The sequence below is a fragment of the Aquila chrysaetos genome, chromosome 1 (assembly GCF_900496995.4).
Source record: "Aquila chrysaetos chrysaetos chromosome 1, bAquChr1.4, whole genome shotgun sequence".
Taxonomy (NCBI): domain Eukaryota; kingdom Metazoa; phylum Chordata; class Aves; order Accipitriformes; family Accipitridae; genus Aquila; species Aquila chrysaetos.
The window spans coordinates 82870553-82891108 of NC_044004.1; the positions used below are offsets into that span (position 1 = coordinate 82870553).

General features: G+C 44.3%; 1 protein-coding gene across 3 annotated transcripts in view; it reads right to left on the reverse strand.

Moving 5' to 3' along the window:
* Positions 1 to 20556, reverse strand: part of SHROOM3 (shroom family member 3) — a 155214-nt gene that overhangs the window by 95947 nt on the left and 38711 nt on the right. For all 3 annotated transcript variants that reach the window (XM_030011968.1, XM_030011976.1, XM_030011958.1), the window contains exon 2: positions 11646 to 11800. In XM_030011968.1, the coding sequence (XP_029867828.1) occupies positions 11646 to 11800 (155 nt within the window). The remainder of the gene's footprint in view (positions 1 to 11645; positions 11801 to 20556) is intronic.

Below are 20556 nucleotides of genomic sequence, written 5' to 3' on the forward strand. Positions count from 1 at the left end.
CCCTCAACAGCTTCACAGTGACAGAACCTGAGCAGTGGCGCGGCACTGGCTTCCCATTTGCTGCGAGCTCACTTAAAACAGCAGCTGAAAAATCCCCCATGGCACTCCGTGAACCCTCATGTGCTCTGAAGTTTATGATGCTCATGACGTTTGGGACCAACAGGGTTCTTAAGACTCCTGTCCTCCCGCTCCCAAAGCCCTGCTGCGAGGTCCTACTGCCTCCGAAGGCACAAAGCTGTGCCCGGCTTGCTTTGCTGTAGCTGTTGAGAGGCTACTTACCTTCTGAGACACCAGACCAAGTCTCAGGTATTCCCATCCTTGAGACGGAGGCAGCCTGCCATTTGGTGAGCGCAGTCCTCCGAAGAGGGAATGGCACTACTGCCTCGGAAAGTGGAGAAACAGGAGCATAGCGATTAAGATAACAAGTTGCAGATACAGGTGCTGTGCACAGAGGCACCTCAGGACTAATCCCGCAGTAAAAAGCAGGAGGTTTACTCAGCAGAGGCAGCTCAGATTACCGCCCTCCTACCAAGCAGTCGTCAGCAGGCCTGACAGACAGGAGCAGAGACCGTGAGGAAAGGGGAAATCTGCTGAGTGAAAGTGCCAGCCAGCTCTGTCCTGACTCCCTGCAGATTGGTGGTTGGCCCCCTGTTATAATTAACAGTGGGCTTTTGGGGGAGAGAGGAGAAAAGAAACTGTATTCAATAAAGAAGTGTTTTCAGCTGCCAGGAAGTATTTATTTGTTATTTCTCTCGAAATTCACCACTCAAATTTTATTGCAAAAATGTAATTGGGAGTAAGGGTGGGGGATAAAAACCCACGGTAGAGAGGTGTAGCAGGGACATCAATCCCTGTTGCTCACTGGCCCACAAGTTAGGGCACAGCAATTTGACTGCAGGTTCAGGGTTGAAAAAGATACCCACAACGGTTCCCTTGTGCCAGCCAGCAGCTCTGAGGGTCCCACTGCCTCTTCTCTTGCACCAAAGCACGAGGCCTGAGCCCCGGCAGAGGAGAAGGCTGTGGGCATGTGGCTCTGTACGAAGTCCATGGAAATATCACAGAAAAGTACGTCGCCCTCAACACACTGGACCCATCGTGATACAGAGGATCTCAGCCTGATGCAACCAGGGAGGTTCAGTTACCCTCTACCCAGCCAGGCTACCTTAACATCCAAGAAAATGCTGAAAACATCCATTAAATACATGTTACGTATACTAAATTAATATGCTTTTCCTACCAGGAGCAAAAATGTTTCATTTCAGGCCAAACAGAACACACAATTTCACTTCCATTTCACTCCAAATATTTCTTTTCCCCAGTCAGGCTGTTAGATCAAAACATACGTTATTCACAATCTCACCCATACTTTTTACCACACTTTCTCCACTTCAACGTCCCCTTTACTTCAAGAGTCTGAATGCATCATCCTCTTCAATGCAGTTAACTTCCTGACACCCTACAGGCAGGAGAGCTGTACCTGCCTTTTGTGAGGGAGGCAAGTATAAGGAGTAATGCCACATAAAAATACCTATCAGCAGGAAGAACCGAACCCAGTGCCCCAGGCCAAACACCAGCACACTGGAGGAGTTTCCTGTCTCCCTAGGACAGAGAATGGCACTGACTGCCTCCATTCACCTCTTGCAATTTCACATCACGATAGCAATAATTTTTAAAAGCCTGGTAGACACAGAAGACTGAGAGGTAACTCTGAGCTAACTGGCTCTTTTCAGCTTATGAAGCATGTATTTTTTTTAACCAGTATTTCCGATTCTAATTAGCTTAGGCATTCTTTAATACAAAAAAAAAGTTATGGTGTACTTATGCAGGTATAACCTCCATGAAGACGTTTTACATACATATGCTGAAGACCGACCCTGTCTCCCTTCTAACGTCAAAGTCAAAGCAGGCAGAAAGCTGAAGAAAGGGGTACTGGAAAAAAAGTTCTATATTCTAGAGCTATTGGCATAGCCAGTGTTTTGGCCAGGTGCATACACGTGAATACTCTATGTCCACCTGCATTTGTGTGAGTGAGTTAGGCTGCCTTTCACTACAAACAGGAAGATTCATGCATATAAAAGACCATTTGATACTGTCTGTATCAAAGAGCAGTTTCTGTTCTTCATTATTCTTTTGACTGAGATATTCCATTTATCCAGCCACAAGGGAGAAACAATACCAAGGGATCTGGATGACCCATACAAGCCCATTCATGAAAAAATGTAAAGTAGTTATAGTGACCACTACACCCTAACATCTGTTTTACTGAAGTAAATCCAGACAACCTCAATTTATAACAGTAGGATTATGTTAGTGTTCATTAGCCTTTCCTGACCCTACCTTGCTTTCACAGGAAACCTTGGATCAAGCAGGAAAAGCATGGAAAATTTTTTTAGAAAGTGTTTTATATTCCTGGGAAGCTAGTGTAGCTGAGCAAAACAAATATTTAACCCAGCTAAGGATATGTATACATCAGCACATATCAATGCCATGCAACTAACAAACCCCTTATAAATCAGTATTCATAGTCAGCTCTTGAAATGAAAGCCATGCAGCTGCAGCTTCTTACAATAAAGATGATGAAATTCAGTTATTCTCGGTTCTTCCCCTGCAGCTGCCCTGTGAAGCTGTCATCCTGCAGTCCTTTGCACCTGTACAGGTAACCAGAACCTCACACAAGTCCAGGTATTTGCCCCATTGACTAAAGGTCAGCCTAGACACAGTCACAGATAGAGAGAAGTGAGGCACAGATCAGTCGGAGAACACATGCTTGCTTGTTCGAGTTTTCATACTATCATGATCTGATCCAACTCCAACTTAATCCTCAGGAAATTCCAAAAGAAGGAGATTCACACCCTAAAAAGCACTTTTTACGGTGCTGGCAGAGATTTCCCAGCTTTTCCAGTGTCACTTTCTGACAAATCAAACCCCAGTTTGATTATTGCCTGAAGAAGGCAAACTAATCCAAATGCACTCGGTGAAAGAAGCAGCTAATGCAGAGTGGCAGTGGCAAGAAATTGCTGTGTTTCTAATGCAGTTTCAGGTGAGGGGTCAGTCTTTAATGTCTCATATAGGATAACACATTATGGTGGCTGGCATTTTTTTCTTCCAAGGCATTTTCCCACTGTCCCCATCAGTGGCCTAAATCTTTTTTTCAAAAATTGTATCTACATCTTCTTTACATTTATTATGCACTGTGGGAAATTTCCTAAAAGCCTGGCAGTCCTAAGCTGTAGCTAATTAAATCCTAGACAGTAAGCCTGTTGCCAGTGATTTCAAAATTAAATTCTGTTCACCTCTTAGCTGTCTGCCCTGTGTTTTGCATTGACCCTTCTTAATGAGATAGGAACTGCAAACATTTTGATGAATGCAAAGAAAACTCCTCTAATGAAAATACTGATGCTTGAGATAGTTAAAGACTTACCAGTTTGAACCAACACAAGCAAATTTTAAAGCCTTTACTTACCTGAGAACAGGCTGTACAGACCTCAGAAACAGTGTACAAACAATGGGTCAGCACCCTGATGGGCTGTGGCTCGTTGCACCCATGTGCATCAGCTGAGGAGCTGCCTCCTCATGTAAGACTCCAACTGAAGGCTCATTTTTTTAGAGTGTTAAAAAGATGCACTTTAAAAGACCCCCTCCCTGTCCCAAGATCTCATGCAAGAGAGCATCAGTAACACCTGGCAGATAGGGAGCCGACAAACAAGGAGGCAAGACCAGGGGCACACTGGAATGCTGTGGAGGAGTTCACAACCAAACGTGCAACAGTGCTAGTCACAAGACCACCCTGCCAGCCCCCTACTAGTGTTAATGCCAGCTTTGGCCTCTCAAGCTGTCAGTCTTAAGAATTCCATGTGCATGAAACTTTCCTTTCTCCCATTCCCCAAGTCATCATCACTGAACAAAAAATAACTGCACTGTACAGCAGCTCTTTGGAAACACGCTTCTGCACTGCTACAGAGTGGGGTGTGAGCCAATGCCTATTCTAATTAATTTCATTCACAAAACTTGGATTTATTCGATGCAATTTTTTGGCATGCTGTCAAATACGACACAAAATTACATTAGTGTCATAAGAGGGAAGGATTAGTCCACAGAGTTCTTTGAAGAATTGTGTTGGCACTTGTCTTTGTAAAAATGCCAGCAGCTTCCCCTCTCTCTAGGAATAGCCCATTTTCTCCTGGTCAATGAGGGAAATCACTGCTCAGTGAGGGTCTGAGCCAAAGCCTTTTTGAGTCTGTGGGAATCTTTCCACCAATTTCCATGGGCCTGAATCAGCTCTGAGCCTCAGATGTCAGTCGTACTGACATCTTCCTCCCATACTTCGACACTTCGATAGTGTAATTTATCAGGTAGAGTGGAAGACTTTTTCCTCCTTTTTTTTTAAAGCCTTGGTTACAGCAATTTGCTGCCAAAAGAAGAACAACTTTGTAGCTATGGCATAGGTCTAAGTAGTCAGGATGTCTGGGTTTAATTCCTGGTCTTGCCACAGAGGTCTTTAAATGAGTTGATCAGAACCAGATTTGTCTGAAAACATAACACTGGCCACGCTGTGGCAGAGCGGAGGCCCACGTAGCCCAGAACCTTTTCCCTGACAGCACCCGAAAGCAGACATGTCAAGATGAGGATAAGAGCAGAACAAATATACCCACACATCCAAAGTCCTGCCAGCCCCAGCAGTGTCTGCGTAAGCGTGAGACGGCCCCTGGCACTTAGCAGCAGGTTTTCATCTGCCACAGGACTGGTGTTTCCAGGGGATGCATCCCTGGGTCAATTCTCAGTCTGCTCAGTGCCTGAATTAGCCAGCTTCCCTCTGACAGTCCCGGTCTCAGGGATGTAGCATACTTCTCCCAGCATCTCCCCCAGGTCTCACCATTCAGGCACGGGGGGCCAGGGACAGGGATGTGCCAAGAGAATAAGCTGAATAACCCAAGTGACGCAGGGAATCTGTAGGGAAGCATGAAAACGAACACGCAGATTACAGTTATAGCCAAGGATAAGCTTAATCCTTTCTTTTTGTACAGTTTTTAGCACAACAGGAAAATGAGGATAATGTTTCTTATCCCCACTCCTCCTTTATTTGACTTGTATTTTTAGTCTAAGGCTCTTTGAGGCGGAAAAGAATTGCAGGCACTGCTAAGCTTGGGGCAGACACAAACCACCAGCCACTAACACTGAAAATAGAAAACCAACTGCCTTGAATACTGATCTTTGCTATGATTGTACCTCTTTGTTTACTTACACCTCACTACAGAGCTGCCCCAGAAAGAGAGAGGTGATATAGTCAAATGTCCTTCACTCTACATAAAACATACCATGAGAACGGGGCAAACGCACACCCTTGGGACAGGTAAAGCTTTTAGTAAAGCTGTTAGCAAGTATCAGGAGCAGCAGCAGCCACGTACTTTAATTGCAGTGTCTATCTCGATAGTGATGGCTAGCACCGAGCCCAAAACATCACATCTCCATTCAAGCTACTACCAATTTGTATGAGCAGAGGCTTTGCTCATGGGCGGCTTTGGAGAAGAGCAAGGCTGAGGGGTGGCTTTTACTGTGGTAGCCTCAGAAGCACTAAGCTTGTGTGCCTTGAGCCTCAAGAGTGCAACAAGATGTTAGGGCAACTATATGCTATAGGAACTGAATGTACTTCATCTTTGATATAATATTGTATATACCGCATAAATAATACTTGAGCAAGCTTCTTATGGTCACTTATATCTCTATGATCAAATATATGCTAGGAACACACATGTTGCGCGTATTGGAGGTATGCAGTTTTGCTGTAAACCACAGTTCGTTTGAGATTCATACTTCACACGGTCTCACTGGTTTGAAGGGTCACCATCAGAGCCCCTCACATCCCAAGTCAGAACCTATGTGCTGGCCTGAACCCTAAAACCAACACCCCAGAAGAGCTCTGCAGGACTCCTGCACGTCAGCGTGTAGAGTAAGGGCCTAAAACATTGGTAATTCTCTGCAGAAAATTTTTACTTGCTGTTCCACTAGCAAATTTTAATAGAGCTTTGCATTCATTAACCAAGACTGACGCTGGATCCAAGAGTATAAAGAATCAAAGGACCAAATTCTGACCTGAGGTAACCCATCTGTACTCCATTCAAGTCAGTGGAGCTGCTTTACACCCACCAAGAACATGGACCAAACTGCCCGTGGCAAGCTCACTTCACAACATACTGTCGTCTCAACAAGAATGACTTCATGTTTTCACCTCTGCCCTCCCTGCACCAGGCAACAGTGAATGCCACAGCAACTCTAAGGAATGGCTTGTAGGAGGCCTTAGTTCAAACAGTGTTTGTGTTAGAAAGGGTGTCTGAGAGTTGTTGTCCCTGTGACTGTGGTTCCCTTCAGCATGATATTCGCAGAACAGCTACATTTGCCATCATGCCTCAGTGATCTAATTGCTGCTGTTACGAACATGTTGAATGTAAAACTATGTAAACAGTGTGACGCTCTGACAGCCATTCTTGCTTACTGACCTGTGGAAAAGTCTATTTTTGGCAACTGCTGTAGGCCACTGTGGTCGCTGTAAAGCAGACAAGGCAATGCCCACATTTTGAGCCTTATCTTCAACCGATACAAGCATGCACGACACAATTAGATCGAACTGATGGCACTGAAAAGGCCTGGGTCTTTTTTTAATTGCACCCAACTCTGCTTAGACACTGAAGTTGGAGAGGAAGTGACAGAAAAAAACATGTTGGAAAATATAACCCATTTTTCACAATTAAACAGCTAAGACTTATTTCTGTGGCTTGTAGGTTTACCTTTCAAACACTCAGTCTCCTCCAGCTGGTTAAAGATCAACTGAGTACCAAAAACTAAGGTGGTTTACTGAGGACAGTAGGCAAGCCTCCCGCTACAAAATTAAACAAACTGTCCTCTCCAGTTTCTCATAGTGATTCACACCTATGTTCCCAGATTGGCAAACCATGAGCAAAAAGGTGTCCCCAGCATCAGCCTGTGGATTCCTGAGGCTTGATGGAACTGGGTCTGCTCATACCCACAGTGAGAGACATTTGTCACCAGCAGTGATATAGACATACTGAAGACTATCACGGGAAATACTTGTGGAGACCTCTCTTCTGAGAACCTAGCTTCTTGGCTCACTCCCATAGCCTGTCACCAGTGGAGCGATACTTGCTTGTTCTTCCCTGTAGCGCAATGCTATCTTGTCCCTTTGCCCAGTGATAATTTTAAAGGCTGTTCCCTTCGCTCACTCTGTTTACCTGTGGCAATTTGATCTGTCTAGCAGGACTGAACGCTCAAGCAGCGGTATGTTTTTTGCCTGATTGCTCAGGTATTAAATATATCAGAATGAAATGAATATGCTTTCTTCTGGGCCAGCAGAGGACAGTGTCCTGAAAAGCCCTGTATTAAAAAGCAGGGAAGGAGAAAACAGGTAATTTTGTTGTACAGTTCTAAGCATCTTAAGAATCAGATGGCAGAAGGACTAGAGCGGACCACCAAGCTAAATCCACCTTGCCAGCAGCAAGCACACAAAAGATACTAGCAGCAGGGTATGTGAGGCAGGAAATTGTAACTCGACTTAGCAGGGACTGGAAAATGCACCTAAAGTACACTCAGTAAGGCTTTCTAATTCTCTGAGATGCAGAGTAGCTCTTACTCTGGCTTATTCTGGCTTCAGCACAATGAAGTGTGAAGTATCAGCAAGCTTCCTCACAGCACGCCAGTTACAGACCTGAGGTCTACAGGAATGAACAAATACATACATGTCTGAGTCTATTGTATTGGAAATGAATGGGCAAAACAAGTGCAGGGAGATAACAAGGAATGGGCGGAAAGAAAGGAACTGGCTTTAGGAACAGCCTTTTAAACAAGTTAGATAGGAGCTGCACCGTTAAAGAAGCAGAGGAAGCTGAACATTTGAAAACTGCTGTTGAGGGCTCCTGAGCTGAGGATGAGACAAACAAAATGCAGCTAGAGAGCATCCATGAAAAATCATTTAACAGTAGAGGTTCAATCTGCTGCCACTGGTACTAAAAGCTTACCTTTGCCCTAAAATAAAAACCAAGATCAAGTATCAATCTGAGCATGCTTCATGGGCTACACAAATGTATTCTGTTGGTCCTCTGTTTGATGGTCTCACTACAATACATCTGAATAAAAAAATCTGTAGTTCTTTCTGTCCATTGAGATGTCCAGTGTCACTATCACACTGCTATAGAAAGCTCCTGAGTTGTTAATTTGAAAAACAAACAATCAAACCTTCAAAAACATGCTGACCTTGAATATGCTTTGGAAAGAACCAAAACCACATACATCAAGCAGACTTTGCTATTGTTTCCATATGACTTTTAAGGGGTAAAGTCCATGTCAGTGTGAGTTTGTGTCACTCCCTAAGCAAGAGCTCTCATGAATACTGAAATCACACACTAAAAATTCAGGTCACAAATGACTGGTCAGTGAGTTTTCAAACTGCTGGTATTTGCAGCCAGCAACCCTAATCCACTCCAAATATAATATATTTTCAGATGATGTAGTACTGCAAAACATCATCTTCTTGTCCACACAACAAAAAACAATCCCAAGTGGGAAGCACACTAGTGCTTCCTTTACCAGTCTTAATGGCTAAACTCATTATGTCTGGGGTGAAGATAATCTGCACATCCTTGGTGCTGTAGCTTTAACTCAAGTCTGGCTTGTAAACCTTTGTTTGTTCACATTTCATCACACAGATGTGCTGCCTGCCCAGCAGCATCCCCCTAGCTGAGATGAAGGCTCCATGTGGCTCAGGTTCTGTACTGAGCTGCTTTCCTTAATTTGTTTCTTTTCTATCTTGACTCATTTAATTTCGTATTGTTGGAAGCTTTTATTTAATGCAGAAATCACTTTCCCCTCGCTGCTTTCCTCTTTCTCACCATTCTCCTCTGGGATCCTTCTTTTATCCCTTCTCATCCACTTTCCCTCTAGCACTGGAGACAAAATCAGACTTCTACCTTGCCACCAGCTGGCCAGAGTGCTGAGTCTTGCCACCTTTGGTGATGGAGATAATACAGAAAAACTTGTGACCCACTGCCCACAAAGCAGTCAGGACCTCACATTTTTGTTCTTTTGCTGCTTTCATGCCAGCACTGCAGGGTAAGCCGGGACTGTGTCAAATTACCTGAACTGAAGGCTGGGGTCTTAGCTCTTAATTCTAGTTTTGCAGTTCTAAGTTTCTGGATTGTCACTGAGCTTTAAATGTGCACGCAGGGCTTAAAGTACCTTGGCAAGAGAATAGTATGTGAATGTAACACCTCTTAACATGCTTGATCTTTTTAGTGGTGATGAAATGAAACCATGAAAGGCTCCAAACCAAATTTTCTTCAAGTTCACTATAATACTCATCAAATTCTCTTGCATACTTGCATTAAAAAGGAGAAGAAAAGGTGAAAAGGTCTTGGGAACTTAAAAATAATGGAGAGAGAAACTATTAAGTTACACTGTGATGTGTAATTTTGGAACATAAAACACTGCTGTCTGATTGTCAATTTTTTCAGAGGTGGATCACCTCCTCTTTCAATAACTCATCAACCATAATGAGAACCATGTGACTGATGCCCACTGGGATTGCTCTGCCTCTCATGATTCCTACTGCATGTGAAAAACTAGTCAAGGAAATTTAAAAGTTGCTCATTTTCTGTCTTAGCTTGAACAAAGAGGCCTCAAAGCTTTCTAAGAGATGTGGTCCCATGATTCAGGCACCTCCCAAGGAAATATTAGGAACTGCTGCATTTTGCCTTGGCTATGACACTGCTGACCTTGAGTACATCACTTCTCTGTGTATAAAGACATATACGCATACATACATATATATGCATGTGTGCACGTGTGTGTATGTGTGTGTGCATACGTATCCAGGCAGAGAGTGCTTATTCAGTCCTGGTGTCCAGTTTGAGACACACAGGAATTGATCTTCCCAATGTACTTTTTCCAGTTTGTAGGCTGCAAAAGGGCTTTTCACAACATGAGCAGGTTTTAGTCTCCACCAGAGAAATGTTGCTAATGAAAATATCTAAGTGAAGTGGAGAGGAAAAAGTCTGGGATGAAAGAACTGCAATGGGACTCCAGGCTTTGCTTGTCTACCCTTTCTTCTTTCCTTTTCTTTTTACCTCTTAGGTGGACAGATCAAACACCAGAAACAATTCTCAATTTACACCAAACGGAACCAGTTATTTTAATAGTTCATCTCAGCAAAATGAAATTAAACTGCGACAGAAGGGTTCTCTTCTCACAATTTTGCTAAGTTAGTTTGAATTAAACATTTTGTTCAGTCAATACAGTTGGACTACAATCTACATATGCCTTAAATAAAAGCCATTTACTTTTGGTAAACACTCAAACTGCAATGAACTACTTTTGCAAATATCCTCCCAATGGCTACACAAACCATCTTAACAGTTCTGTATATGAATATTCAGAGTTTGTCATAAAGTCATTGTCAGTACCTAAAGGTGCTTTAGGTAAACAACAGAATATAGCCAGCAAAAGCACAAAACATACTCCAGGGAGCAGGACGCTGTCAGTTGTCCATACCTGCCCTACTCCGACATCACCCCTCAGATGTCAGTCAGTTGTTCCAACTTAGTGACCCAAGGTGACACCTTTTGTTTGGCTAATGACAGCTCCTCTGCTATGCTGATCTCGCCCCAGATTCCTTTCTGGCTAAGTGTGGAAATTCAGGACAGAGCGCTCCATAAAGTGATACCAGCTACCACCTAACTAGCACAGAAAAAAATGTTTGGACATGCCCACAGTAAAAAACATACAGGAAGCGTCTCTATTAAGGTCTTAAACGCACCCCACCCCCAATTCCAGATCCAAACACCTCTGATTCAAAATGCGCATCAAGATTCAAGTTCCGTGTCCTGACCCTAAGACAAACATACTTGTTATTCACGTCACCAAAGAGGATCAGCACAATTTGGTCAGCTGGGTTACACTTAGCACACCATCAAACCCAGCACGCTGGCATCGCTACTCATTACCATTTACAAGGCCTTTGACAGCCAGGGAAACAGGCGACACAGAACATGCGAGAGATCACTCCTTCAGTGATAGCACAGAGGCTGTGGCTTAATAGATGCAGATGAAGTGGCTGCTCTTCCCCCTAGATCACATCCTGGGTACAATATTGGTAAGACTGCTCATAGTCAGCACAGCCACACTATCGCTTACCTGCAGAACCCAAAACAGCTCCAAATCTTGCTGAGGCCGGTGGAAATCTTTCTGCTGTCACAGCAACAGTGATAACATGCAGCAAATGAGGCAAGAGCTATGTACAGAACTGCCACCCTTTCACAGGGAGCCCCAAGCACTTTGAAGGAAGACGGGGCTGCTTGTAAATCACTGAATAGGAATCCTGGATTGTCATGTGGCAGGGGAGCAGTGGAAGAGATTTGGATAAGTATTTCACATGCTTGGGCCTATCAGTGACAAAGAAGTCACAGAAATGTTGGCTGAAAAGAACAAACATTTGCCCTTGGGCTCATGCCTGTGTGCTTAAAACAAGGCTTTTGCCAAGATCAGGCCAAGTCATAGGCTTTCAGCCAGAGATGTGAGGGGAACGGGTGCGACACCCTGCAGGGCAGGAGAGAGGGAGGGAAGGAGTGTTGGATCTTGCCTACCTGCGGACGACTAGCTTCAGTTTCTTGTAGGACCCTTTAACCAGGGAGATGGCCTCTCTCCTGGAGCTGCTCAGTTCCACCTCATTGATGTTCACCACTTCGTCACCAGCCTGCAGCTTGGAAGGCAGGGAGTCTGCTTTACCTCCCTCCTCGATCTGCACAGGAAAAAGAGGAGAAAGAAATGGTGAGACATGCCTGCCACAGCTTGGCTATCACATGCAGAGCTAAGCATGCATTTCTGTTGAAGGAATTAGGTCTACCAGCCCCAAACTGGAGCTCTCTGACTAAGAAACATTGTCTTCCTTTGCCAGCCAGCCTCCTCAAAGGTCTGTGCTTGCCTCCCCTACATTTCATATAGATGGAAGCTGGGGATTGGTAGCCAAATTAATTCTGCCAAGAAGCATTGCTTTGAATAAGCCTGAAAAGTCTTTGGTATTTGGAAGCAGTAAAAGCCAGCAGAACAGCCATGGAACGCCTCCTGATAAGAGTACCCAGGCACAAGCCCAAGGGCAAAACTGGGATTAGAAGAGCTTGGATGTGATTTTTTTGTTCAAGCTCCTCTTTGTGATCTAGCTGGCTGATTAACAACAGCTTCTTGCTTACTGGCCAGCAACAAAGCAGATGCACATAGGTGTATGCAGTTAATGACATGCAGCACCTCTGTGGGGTTTTTCAGCTAGGGATTTAAAGAAAGGAGACAACTATTTTAATTTTATGAGAAAGTAAGCAGCCTGCTGAAGGCTATGTAGTGGCAAAGCTAGAAGGACAATCCTAGGGCACTTTCCTCTGTTTTGCATGGTCCATCGCATACACTGTGTAGTTCTTCATGCACATTGATTCTCCACCAGTGTGCCAGCAGAAATACACCAAGCCTGCAAAAACATAAGTGACAAGGCAGAGGACAAGAAAATTTGGCCCAGAATCTCTGAATCTCAGCCTTGTGCACTACTGCACTACCTCTCTGCAAAGGCATACTAGCATAGCAGAGGGCCAGGTTATATACGGGTTAATGCACTGCAAATCCTTAGTTTCTGGAGACTCAGGAGTGCCACCGGTTCAGACTGCAACTGATACAGCTTTTATTATAAAAGTTGCCACCACAAAATCTGATATTCAAAGCACCTGGCAGTCCCTGTTCAACAGAAGTTGTGACCTGTGTTAGCAACTGTCATGCAACCCACACTTAAGTATAACATCTCATGGCACATTAGAAGTATAACCTCTTCCTTCAGGCCTTCACCTTCTCAGTAATCGTATTGAGACAAATAAATGTGTCTGAATTGGATTAAGATTCTGATCCAGCCAGGGGAAGGGCTGCTATTTGCAGGAGTACCATTTTCTAAGCAGCGAAATTGCACAAACACTTCTGGAAGTTACTTTTATTTCAAGTCATGCCATGCAAAGTGTAACTGAGCCATAACCCAGACATGTAACTCAGCACATATAGATGTATTACCCAGATTTTTACCAGAACATTAGTTTCAGTGTTGAATGGTGATTTCTCACAGGCAAAGCTGATCTGTTCTTCTGAACAATAGTATTCCAGCTCATGTACCTTCTAAAACTTAAAATCTGACTTCCACAAACATTAGCTAATAAATGCTCTGAACCCCCTACAAAGGTAGGTAAAAATCATTGTCATTGATCCTACCAGGAAGTCATTCCACTGATGAATTAGTTTTTTCTTTTCTTCTTAAGAATGGGTAAAAACCACAGGAATGAGACTTCATATAAAGAGCCTTGTATCATAATTACCAGGAAGGGTGAGAGATGAAACATTAGACCTTGCTTCCAGCATAAATAAATGACAAACTAAAAATGCAGTATTGCTCCAGTTTGTTGCTGCTGTAAAGGAAAAGAGGTGGGTGTCATTTCAATGAAATACAATAGAGTGGGATACTATGGTTAGATAAACTTGTGATATAGTCAAGAGAAGGGATTTTGTTTGGTTTTGGTTTGTTATGTTAGATCACATAAAATGGAGAAAAGGCATTCTTGGAAAAATATCCTTCATCCTCTAATAATCTAAATTGTATTTATGTATCCTAGTTTTTTCACTCCACAGGATCACTGTTTTAAGGTTCTCTTTGCAACCACATGGGCTAGACATTTCTTCTTCTCCTCCTTTTTAGTGAAAACAGAAAGTTGGATTCTTCCATAATCACCTCTATAAATAATGTGAAATCAAAGACCTTAAAGAAAGACTAAACCCCGCAATACTTCCGATAAGGTTGCTAACATTATGAACAACTCTTAAAGAAATCTTTCTTCAAACCTTGATGCGTTCCAGCTTATGCCTATGCCAAAGGCTCTTAAACTGCAGCTTGCAAGGCCATGTAGCCAGCCACAGTACCACAGTAAAGAACGCCTTTAAGGAAAGTTTGCTAGCACGAGTACAAAGTCATCTGCAAGTAATTCCAGAGGCTGAGAATGATCTGCTTTGCTCCCGTGTACTTAAACTATCCACAAGCAAGACCTAAAACAAGACCTACATTTTGTGATTAGAAGCTTTTGACGGCATCATCAAAACCATATTACTCATGTACCTAGAGAGAATATAAATGGAAATATGGATTGATCTTTTGTTTACATAGTTATCATCTCATGTATTAATAATCTGTTAGCCTCCATATCTGTCTATTGCTTAGGTACAGTTGTGTCATCCATTTGGTTGGGGCTCCCTGGATGCAAATTCCTTAAAATTCGTGGAGGAAAACATTCACAACAGGCCTGTGACATGGCACTACCACTCAGAGAGTCAAAAGAGGCAAAAAGACTCCCAAGTTTCCACCAGAAGGCCAGAAACGAGGCACTGTCTCACAAAGCAAGGTTCAGATGCTCCACGTTCATTTCCTCTCTCTGAATGCCTCTGAAAATATTTGTGTTTAAGGAGTGGTGATATTTCAAGAAAAGGACTGAATGATTCAAACAAAACAAGCTGCACTATAAACACAAAGTTCTATCTCTACCCAGTGTAATAATTATCAGCAAAGCAAACAAACCTCAGCGTACATGTAACCTATTTAAATGAACACCTGCTTCACTGGACGAGGCTGAATGAAGTCAACGATGGGTCTCTGCTGCGTCTGTGATGCACTGAGCAGTTAAGGATGGAAGATGCTTGCAAAGCTACGTGCACCACAGCACGCAAATAATATGAAGGCAGGCCACTACTGCGTGTGGTTGCCTTCTCCGAACAACCTGTCTCACCCTGTGGACCAGGTCCCAAGCGAGAGGAAATGAGAAGGCAAGTTTTCAACTGTTCCCTAAATCTCAAGTGGTTCTAAGTGCTGTCAGTCAGCAAGGGCAGAGCCAGCAATACAGTCTGTTGTTTTAAGTGTGCAAGTTGTGCTGGAGTAGTTTGGGCAGCCACAGCATTGTCAAAATCACCCTCAACAGTCACTTGTGCCAAAAATGTAATTGCTGTGAGCTACAGAACCTAGCATAAGAGGTCAATCAATAGCTGGTAAAACCTCTTACGGTTTATTTAAGCTGAGAAAAACAAGGTGATACACAGGCAGCAAATGGCTGGTCTTAATGCAGGTGCTGTGAGTAAAGCCAGCTGCCCAGGCACTGCCACGTGGGGAGAATGCCTCTCCTTGAAATCAGCAGGAGCATCTGTACAGCAAACCATTCGTCAACAGCATAAAGACTCTTTGTTTCCGTGCCTCAGTTTCCCACCTGTAAAATAGACACAATCGTTACTACCTTTGTCTGTCCTATCTAATGTGTGAGCTCTCTGTGGGTGGACATGATCCAAATCTTGGCTCTCATTCCAGGGGCTGTCTCTGTGAATCCCTAGCTCACAGGCCCTGACCCTGGGGAGAGTCCGTGCCAATTAGAACCATGCAACAGGAAAGCATCCCCTTCCAGAGGGTGTTCCACCAACCATCTACAAGATGGTTCCTACCTCCTGTGAAATCCCATCAAACTTCTGTGATTTCAGCATCTCCCCCACACCTCTTTCTTCTGTTTTCCACAAACATATCTAGCCAATTCTTTGAGGTTCTTTCAGAAGAAGAGAACAAGATATTCCCTGACAAGCTGGCCTCTCCTGAAATACACCCACTTCAAAATGCCTCAGTAGTCTACTCTGGCTGACACAAACTCAAGTCCCTTCAGCTGTCTTTCCCGCAGTAAAGCTTTCCATGCCCACTGCCCCTTCCTGAAAATCCCAAAGGCCATCCCTGGTCCTGCTTTGCATTAACACTCCAGTCCGTTTTCTTGCATTAGAGGAGGCTTCTTGTCATTCAATAGATCCTCCAGCAGACTTTGAACCCATCTGTTCTCCCTTTTTTTGGCTTACTGTAAAAGCAAGAAGTTGCTTAAGCAGATCACCAAGGATACATAAGACTTATTACTACTGTCTTTTGTTTGGTTCGCTATGGTTACTGTAGGTTCAGAGAATGCTGTCTAACTGAGATCCTTTCTTGATTATTTTAAATAAGTTTTCATTATTTATTCCTCTTTTCCCTTTCTTTGAGGAGCTTTTGTAACAACAAATTCTCTGTAGCTTTTAAGATGGATTATTCTATCTTTGTGTCCTTTATATTATTAACGGTACATGTCATTCCTAAACTGTAAACTTAGTTGCTGAAGTTTCTCAATAAAAAAAAAGCAAGCAAGCAAATATGTATGCACACTGTATGCAGTTACACAAGTGAGAGCTCTGTCACACAGCAGGTTAGTATGACTGCTGGGTGACACTGGGAGATGCTCTGGAAAAAACAGTAAGTCAGCATAGCTGGGTGTTAATAGAAGCAGCAGCAATTGAAATGACAAACTACTGCCCTTTTCGTGTCAGATATTATAATGATGGGAAGGGAAGCATCACAAATGAACTGCTGGAGATGGCTGTCCAGAATTCCTGAGCTGCTGAAAAAGATTTTACAGGAACTGACAGGGTGAGAGAGGAAGAAATTTTGCTCCACGAAGGAATTGAGAGAGGTAGCTTCCTCTGCTGCAAGGAGTTCGTGACATGTCCAGGAGAAGCATTACAGAAAAATGTTCTCTGCTTTAGACCTCATTTTCAAATATTGTACTGGAACCATTTTCATTCTTTCCAGTGGAACAATGCATTTCCAGTGAAACTGGGGTTCATCTCTTCCTTATCCCTCATGAGGTCATTAGCACTGGTGCAACTTGGGGGAAAGAGTTAAACCAGCTGCGCATTTGAGAGAAAACACAGGAAAACTTACTGTATCCGTTTCCAAATTCAACAGTCAAGGTTTTAATCAATTCTCAGTGCCCACACTGGAACACTGAACAGGTAAGACTGGGGTCTTTCATTTACCTGTCCACTATTAGGCCTAATAGAGCCACACGAGACCAGTCACATATTGCACCCAGTACAAAGCAGTGCACGCAGAGGCCCACTGGGCCAAATTTGGCTTGCTCAGTAAACTTGTTGAGTAGCTGATTGATTTAGGCTTCATGTTGGAGATGGGAGATTTTTAAGCTCCTGTGGAGTTCAGAGATGGTTCTCAAGCCTAAAAACAAAGTTGCAGAGCTGCTGAATGACTCCAGAGAATATGTGCTCCCCTCATTCAGACTTAATGCCATGTCACAACTTGGGGGCAGCGAGTGTTTCCCATGCAGCAGAGAGAAATTCTTCTCCATTGTCCCCAACCTCTGTGCCAGCATGACATAGCAGTTAAGACAATTCAATCAAAAAATAGTTAAGTCAAAGGTCTCCCCATGGAGCCATGTCTCTGCTGGATTTCCCCATCCCTGATGCAGACATGCATCTCATGAGAATTTAGCTATTGACATTTACTCCAAGCCAAAGAAAGTGTTTCCAAATTAGTTATTGTTTTGTTCTGCAGGGAAGCAAGGAAGAGATTTTTTTTCTCATAGTGGTCGGGATTGTTCTACAGTAACATTTCTGCTCCCAAGTTCAAAGCATAGTAGTGGAGAGACTAATTTATTCCAGGTGGTCATAGAAGGTTCACATGGAATGAATTTGCCTTGAGAGGCTGAACTTTATTCAGTAGAAGAACAAGTTAAACTACACGGTTTTGAAGGGTTAGCAGTGCTATGAAATCTTTCTGGTACAAAAAAAAAAAAATCTGTTATTTAACACAGGCAAAACAACATATTTTCTCCCACACTCAGCCTGAACCATGTTAATGAATACACTTACCTGGCTTGCAGCAAGACACCTAGCAAGAACTCCAGCCCCTACCATTCACTACTCTAACACTTCTGGCATCCCCAGGCTTATTTTCCAGATTCTACAGCAGAGAGGCACCACTGTAAGTCTAGAGAGACATCTACTCACCATGTTAGCAGTGACAGTCACCAGCCCTGATTTTAGCATTGTAGCCGACATCAGAGAAACTCAGCAGTATTTGACCCCATACAGAGAAGAGTCACGAGCTCAGGGCTGCACCACTGTCACAGACAGCTCAGGGCTTCTTTGCACCATGTGTGTGTGTGTGCACGCGCGTATGTGTCTCTGGGGACAGATTCATTTATTTCCTACCTGTCAGGACAAAATCAGCTCACCTGCCCCTCCACTGAATCAATCAGCTCATCCTCTAAGGATATATATAATAAGCTGCCTTGACTCTCAGAAGTGGCAAAATTCAATGTCAAGGCTGTGGCAAAGAGCATTCCCCAGTGCTGTGCCCTCCCCAGGTAGCTGAGGAGGCCAAGACAGCACAAGAGCTCGGCATCCTCTCTCAGCTCTTTTGCCAGCACCAGGTACACTTGGCTTCAGATAAAGTGGTGCAGCTAGCCCCAAGGAAAGTGGGGTACCAAGGAGCACAGCCAGCTCCCAGGCCCTTTCCTCTCCCCTCCCCACTGCCAGGGTATACTTCTGCTGTCAAAGCTGCTCTCCCCACATCCAGGTGGCCAAAGGTAGGTGCTGCTCAGTGAGAAAGGCTGTCCATCCCTCAGTGGGGCAGAGGAGCTTCCTTCAAGACATGTCTGGAGAAATCACTCCTAGTCCCCGTGGCTTTACCCCTCTCCTGTTCCCCTGCTCTGCCGCCTGAGGCAATCCTTATTTTTGTCTGTGCCTAAGGCTGGACCTGATGAAAGCTGAAATGAGCAGGAACTGCTCATGTTTTTTTCAGAGGAAGGATTTCAGGCAAGCAAGTTGTATTTATCCAAACTGGAATCTGTCCAGGACGCTGAGTGAAAATGGTACAGAGCCTCTGATAACAAAGGGGACCAGGACCTCACCTTTTACAGGTATTCCCAAAAGTCAAAATGAAGCACATGCAGCAGCAGCAAAGTGTTGCCTCTTCCCCGACAAGTGCTACAGATCCAGATGGAAGCCTGCTACCCCTTGATGACTGAGCACCACCCCTTCTCTAGAGCCCCTTCTCTCCCTGCCTGCACTTGCGCTACCCCAGGACAGCAGGGAGCATCACTGACCCTGTGCCATTTAGGGTGCCTGGCTGCACACCTGGCTGTTCCCACTTCAGGGGAAAACCCAGCCCAGGAGCAAAGGAGTAGCCAGACTGCTTTCCCGCAGTCTCCAAACCTGGATGATCTGGAAACTGGGAGTGCAGGCAATATACCGGAGTGCTCCTGCGCCAGTGTAGACAGAGGCTCCCTGAAGGGTCAAGATCTTTTCCAGTATGATTTAACGAGGGCAGACACCAAAGCGAAGTGGCTGTGGGCACCGAAGCAGCAATCCAGCTGCAGAAATGCCACTGTGATCCATGCAGGGTGGATGCAAGTTACTGACAAGTGGTGAGGATTCAAGGTCATTTCTAGGACTACCCTGCAGGCTCCAACACTTCCACACTTCTCCATTTCCTGCATGATTGTTTCCTGTCCTGGGAGTAAGGTTAATCTCAGCAGTCAGCCCCTCAGCAAAAAGTGGCAAGAAGTGAATGGAAAACAGATTGCTGGCTTCAGCTACAAGAGATAAGAAGACATACTTGGATGAGTTTACATCTGACTCCTCTTGGTGACTCTAAATTCCTAAGCCAGCAGAGGAAAGGCAGCTTAGCTCTTAAGATAATTTTCCACCTTCTTAAGCACAGAACTGTTAGGCTCCCACAGAGATTTTTACATTTAAAAGTGGAAGGGGCAGGGGAAATCAAGTCGTCTTTCAACTACTGCACAAAGAAAGATGGACCGATGCTACAGCTTTGATTCAGACCTTCAAGAAGCCTCCAGGATCTTTTCTGTAACAAGAGGCAAACCTAACAATAAATTTTCTCCACCCTCTCCACATATACAAGACAAGGAACTAACGTGTTTGCTCTACGGTAACGCCTAGAGCCTTATCAGGTCCCTCTTTTAGAGGCATGGTACAAACACATTATCACGGACAGTTCCTGCCCCAAGCCTTACAGTATAAATGGACAAGTTAGACAAACAGAGGGACAGGAAACAGAGGTGTGGAAAAGCTGTGACAACAGCAAGCAGAAAGACAGCGGCAAAGCCCGCTCTCAGCTACACAGTGACATTTGCAACATATGGACTGAACCTAGAGGCAAGGAGAAGCAAGAGCACCTGCAGGATGGGAAAAATCAGCTCGTTTTCAGTCAGCAGAAAGCCAGCTGTGATGTGCCCAGGGACCGACTGCAAAATGGCATTCTGACATGCTTTACAGTGGCAGCAAACAGTCCTCCTGCCAGCCCAGAGAGACAGGAAAAAGGTGGTTAGAGGACAGGAGATGGCTTCTTTCCTGGCTCTCCCAGCACTCAGCTGCCTGCTGTTCTGTGCCTAGGTGTCCGGGGAGCCAGTATCTCAAATGTCATTAATGCTTCTTCCTACCTTCCCTCCTGTTGTTCACAGCACACAGCAACAGGGCAAGGCAAGGAAAAAAAGCATCAATGTGCACCTGAGTCACAGACAGAGCAACTACAGAAAAGCGATGCCTGTGCAGGTGCAGAGTAATGCGCACCCTTTTGCAGCATTAAAACTTGAGGGATTGCTTTCTCCTGCTCTC